At 36.8% G+C, this 6000-nt stretch overlaps 1 protein-coding gene across 1 annotated transcript in view; it reads left to right on the top strand.

The window, feature by feature from the left end:
- The first annotated feature begins 1410 nt into the window (after positions 1-1410).
- The window catches only part of LOC118809957 (gamma-aminobutyric acid receptor subunit pi), a 41661-nt gene continuing 37071 nt past the window's right edge, over positions 1411-6000 (top strand). The window contains exon 1 of the mRNA XM_036573475.1: positions 1411-1493. Coding sequence (XP_036429368.1) covers positions 1438-1493 — 56 coding nt within the window. The 5' untranslated portion in view covers positions 1411-1437. The remainder of the gene's footprint in view (positions 1494-6000) is intronic.

The raw sequence follows: 6000 nt of genomic DNA, 5'->3' as shown, positions 1-6000 counted from the left end.
AAAACATTTAACTGTACAGGAATACATCTATTGACATGTTTAGATGTTGTGGCTACTGCAACCCCATCTTGCTATCTGATGTACTGGAAAACTTCAGTCATCAGCTTCATGATATGTTCTTAAACCGCAGAACTTTTCTCAGCTTTGTGCTCTTGAGTGTGTGTAGATTCTGTTCTTATCTAAGAACAAATCCCAAATAAGAACACACTGGTGAAGGTCAGAATGTTTGTGAAAAGAAATTTCTTCTTAAGAATGGTTGGTGAATGAGGCCCATTGCCTGCCACAAGCTGTCTAATTTAAATATGGTTGACTAAGTTGTGTATTGTGGTAATTGGGTCCTCACTTGGGGTTCTAATAAATCACAGTTTAAATTACAAATAGCTCTCTCAGTATTCTTGATCCAGGGGTGTATCTCACAATGCTGTATGTCTCACAATGCTGTATGTCTTGCTTACCAGCTAACTTTAATCTTAGTTCAGTCCAAGCCTGATGGCAATGGCAACACCATTGCTTTTGAACTGCTTTTTAAATACTTTACTTTCTACATATTTAGGCAGCATGATTTCTTTTTTCTGCGTTGATGACTCCTCCTCATGCTTCACACAATTCGCTGTTTGACATAAACATCACACTCTCATGTGCACACACAGATATTAATCACAGCCTGAGTGTCCAGACATGGAGTAACAGAGACAGTTGTTACCACTGTTGTAAAACAAGTTAAACGTATGGGTTTTTAAAGCTGAAACTCAAAGTTGAATGTGCTCTGTTAGACAGACCCCAGAATCACTACTACTTGTTGTCCAACTACAAGCCAAAATAAATGGCACCACAAAAAAACAAAACATACCTTTATCTTTAAGCTTTTTCTTACCTTTTTCTGTTCTGTTTTTCAGCTCTAACAGCGTACATTCTTTTTGAGACATGATTTAATTCTTAAATTCCCAGAAGTTATTAGGGGGCCAGTGGTGGCTGCAGGGCCAAAGCAGCTGCTTATGTCGCTTATTAGGTAGAGCCAGCATGGACTAAGAGTTCTTGTGCAAGACTCCTAATTCAGCATTCATCAACCATTGTAAGTTGGTTACCAAACATACAGCATTCCCCCGAAACAGAATAAACTGGGGGGCAATAAATGTTCTTCCGCAACTTGCTTGTAATTATACATTTCTCCCACAGAGGTGTCTAAATCCCCAACATAGATAATGCTGCTTTCTCGAAATGTATTAAAGACTAACCAGGTCTCTTTTGAGCAAAGTTACAGTCTTTGATATTCTATGTTTGAACAAACCAACAAAGAAAACATTCTTTTGAAAAGTTAGATGTCACCGAACTTTTGATCGGTAGCATATTCCAAACAGGCATGACTCTTGAGGGCCTTAACATTCCTTTTGCTCTCTCTTCTAGATAGACTTTAGCAGACACCTGCTCTCATCTGCAATGATGACTGTGATCCCTTCCTGGTTCCCTCTGTTTGTTTTCATCCTTTTCAACAGGTAAGCTCTGCTGTTTGCTCTCCATTTGGCTTCAGCTGCTGTTATTTAAGTATGTGGAATGATTCCAAAAGTGCTTTATTTATTCTCTGTGCTTTTAACCTGGGTTTAAGTGAAGAGGGAGCCTGAACCAGTTGAAATATTTGTTGTGTGCTCTGCACGTTGATTACGTATGCTTTAAGAGAGAGAGAAAGGGTGAGAACGAGAGAGAATATTAAGACAGAGGCAGTGAAAGACAGAGACACACATGAAAAATAAAAGCTATAGTACCCAGTGTGGCTCAGTCTGCTGTGTCTAGAAACTCCAGTACAGCAAACTGTCTCCCACAGAGCTGCTCACAAAGTGTGGAAATTGACATGGACTCCGCCAGCCATGCAGGGCAATCCTCATCACCATACGCCCTTCTGCAGCCAGCCAATCACAGCCGGGGGTGCCCTGCAGCACACACGCAGAGAGGATAATGATATAGTTTAGGGAAGGTTCAAACGTGACCATAACCTTTTTATTCTCTGGCAGTGACACAAACTCTGTAGCTGAACTTTGATGTTCTTATAAACATGCATACACACATTGTCACACATATACATTGTGTCAGTAAACTCAAACCCACAAACATTATCACAAAGCATACAAATAACACACACATAGTAAACGATACAAACACATGACAGTCTAACACAACCCCACTTTCCTACAAAGACAAACATAAAGAAGTGGAAACTACTTGTTGTCTTTCATCATCTGCTTACTTGAATCAAAGCACTATACAAGTGAATTGATATTCCAGCAATTTTCAACCTAATCTCCATCTACCACTTCTGTATAGTAGGGAACACAAAACCTGTTCACTCAAAACACACTTGTAAAAGAAATTAATGGGTTTAACACCCAAAAACGTACAAATTGAGAATCATTACTGGCCCAAAAAAAAAAAGTAATTTTACAGAAGTCAACAATGTTCTTAACTTTCAGTGCAAGTTAATGTAAAACAAAAACATTTCAAATCACTTTATACACAGCATATAAGACTGTTAAGAAACAAAAATCAGGAAAAAATGGAGATACATGACTGTATCAATGATGTAATACATGTAGAGTGATGAAATATATAAACAATAAATAAATGAATTGTGTTGCCTTTAAGTAACTGAAGTACTTAAAACTGATTCATGTTTAACTTTTCTTATTTGCATCCATAGATAAACTTTTTTTTCAATTTTATTTAATCAACAATTGCATTTTAAGTTATAATAACATAGCCAGTATATGCCAACTCTATATGAAGGGAAAGGTGTGGTATAATTAACAATGAACTTATTTGAGTGGAGCTGCTGAATTCCTGTGAATGAACATTTGGAATATATATCCACGTAATGCAATTTCACAACAACAACTTTTACACTTAACAATACATTCCAAATATTGTCCTTGTTAATCGATTATATGATACAGATGCAGCAAAATAGGATAAAAAGTTTAGTCTTTTTAGGAAAGCAAATATTTTTCTGTTTCGTTAACAGTTGCTTTTGACATTAAAAGCTGCAGCTATTTTGCACTATTATGCTACCTTGCTTTTAATGCTGACTCCATAACATTAAGCAAGTTAATTGATTGTAGGTGAAAGAGCTTATGAAGCAAATGTGGCGTTAATAACAGTCACATTAGTTTTCACAACAGCCTGAGTGAATGGAAATGCTTTAAGTGAAAACTCATTAAAAGTTAAAGGAAGCCAAAAGGTGCCAATCTAATGTGATTCATGTCCTTTTTTCTTCATCTTCATTCATTTTTTTTCTTTCATCTGAAAAAATTGAAACAATCTCGCTATTATTCTATAAATCTCCCAGCATAAAGAAACAGTGCTGCACTTACACTTAGCTTATGCTGTTAGTGTGTCCTACATTCAGTTTTTGTTGAATATAGTGACCAAATGAAGGAAAGTCTTTCACAGTATTGTATAAATGTGGAGGGTGGTATATAACTTGACATATAAAGAACATTATGTGGTGGCCTTTGTTTCTTACTGCAGATCTCTCTCCTGCTCTCTCTCTCTCTCTCTCTCTCTCTCTATTCATCAACTGTCATCTCTTTCCCAGACTTCTAGCAGCTCACATAAAAAACATTCTGTCTGGCTTAGCCTTACAGTCTACAGTCTATACCTGTCTAGACATTCAAATTCATATTCTACTGACAGAGATCAGATGGACTGAGGTGTAAAGGTAATGTAGTGAAGTTGGCACTAGACTCATTATAAATCTCAGTAGGTGCAGACCAAAGTGTTATTTCTTGGTCAAGCTTTTTTATTGGAATGAGTGACAGAGGAGCTGTCAGAGGTGTTGTTTTTGCACTGCAGGACTCGGAATGCTTTGCTTTGTTTTGTTTGAAGCACTTCACTGTGTTTACCAGATGAACAACAGGGCATAATTGTGTGTGTCCAAATTAAATTTGATTTGAGAGCGCTTGAGCAATAGCTCACAAACACAGTTCTGTCATGTACTGTTAACCTGTGTTTCTGAAGAAAACTTTGTATCTCCATTTTTGTCGTTTTTCAGTTTTTGACATACTTTGAAAAGGCCCGTTGCCTTTTGCATTGTGTGTAAATTTCGTGATGATTGGACCAAAACAAATGGCCAAAAATTACTTTTCTTTTCCTGTAAAGTTATCATTTTGGAGATACGAGGTTTTCTTCTGACAACAGTGATATGCTTTTTATACCTCCAGCTAATTCTGATTTATTTTAATTCAGAAATGACAACTATAGGATATGATTTTTTACATTTTGTTAATGATCTTAATGGTTTAGTCTGAAGTACAAGTGAGTTAAAAGTTGAAAATGGCTTTTGAATTCTGACTTTAAACCAATTCAGTAGAATAATCCATATATGTTTTCTATCTTTCCAGCTAATTCTTATTTTTGAAAAATATAGGACCTGATACTTTTATACATTGTTGCTGTCAGATCTCCACTTTTTGTTAAATTGAAAACACCAGCAGTTCTTTACTCTGTATTAAACAGTCTAACGAGCACTTAAAATAAAATCCTGTTACACTACTTACATTGAAATTATTTTTTTTTCCCCTGTACACTTTTGTGGAGAAACATTGTTTTGTTCCAAATGTGACACTATTTTTTTTGCTCTTGACAGCTACTCATGTTTTTTTTTATTTAAATCCAGTCAAATGTATAAAATTTTCCCCACTCCCGATATAGTTAATCAGCCATGACATGTTCGTTGCCTGAAATTTGCTTCTTCTTTAGGTTTGCACTGGAGCTCTGAGGCTAATGTACTAACAAGTAATAGAAGCTTATTTATTCGTGTTAACATTGTGTAAACTGCATGCTTAAAGGTGCAGCATACAATTCTGATGAATGATGTTGATATTTGAACTCAATGATGAAGTTTTCCTTCAGAAACTCCACCTTTCCAAATTCTTGAATTGCCAAGGCAAATGACAGTGGGCTTGCAAACTTGTTTTTTTAGATCTTTGTAGCCGTAAAACCCTTTGCAAATGTTATACAAATACCATGGTGTTTTAATATCCTGTCTTGTCCTGCCTTGTCATTCCTTATTTCTGTCTGTGTCTGCCTTTGTTTACCTTCCCTTGTGTATCTTGCCATGTGCTTTTGTTGTTGTTTTGGTCTGGGTCTCCTTCCTGGTCCTGCCTCCTTAACATTTGTCCCACCTGTCTCTGGTCTGTGACCCCTCCCTCTCAATAGTCCCAGGTGTATCTTGTTTCCTCTCCATGTATTTATACCCCCTAAGTTTGCTTGGTTCCTTCGTTTGGCATTATCTATGTGACCCTGTTGCTTTTTCATTTGTCTTGTTTTTAGGTTTTTATTTTATTAGTTTGTTTTCACTTGTTCTGTCCTTTCATTTGTTTTATCATGGACATTGCTATTTTAATTACCTCTGCAAATCAGTTTTTGGACTCTGTAAAATGACATTTAAATAAAAGCAACTCGCACTTGCATCCAGCCTCATTGCCTCCATTGTTACAGATGTAATGATAAAGCAAAGAACCACACAGCAAATAATGTAGCTAATGTTAGCTTGGTTATGGGTTAGCAAACTGTTGCTACAGTTGCTAATGCAAAGCTAACCAGTTCTTAGCACAAATGGGACAAAACAATACTGACTTATTGATTCTGTGAAAGAGTAAAAATAGGTTAATGTTACCACCTTAAAGTGGTGCAGCAGTTACATTCAGACGCCTCTCCTTCTTGACACTGTGTGGAGTTCAGTACTAGCCCGTGCCTTTCTCTCTGTCCTGCACATAAGCACAAACACCCCCTCTTGCTGATTGGCTGGATTTGTGTTGTGTGGCTCAGTCCAAGAAACTTTGTTTATTTCCTATTTACAGAGCCAGGGCTGAGTACGAACACCAGATTTTTTCCAGTGCACACACAGAACAGACAGCTAGCAGACTGTGAATAAATATTCACTGAATTTGACAGAAAGTGCATTGGATTATGATCGTATTCTGCACCTTTAGATCATTGCGAATTTGCCTC

The sequence above is a fragment of the Colossoma macropomum genome, unplaced genomic scaffold, assembly GCF_904425465.1.
Source record: "Colossoma macropomum unplaced genomic scaffold, Colossoma_macropomum, whole genome shotgun sequence".
In the NCBI taxonomy this organism is placed as follows: domain Eukaryota; kingdom Metazoa; phylum Chordata; class Actinopteri; order Characiformes; family Serrasalmidae; genus Colossoma; species Colossoma macropomum.
This window is presented reverse-complemented; position numbering and strand designations above follow the sequence as displayed.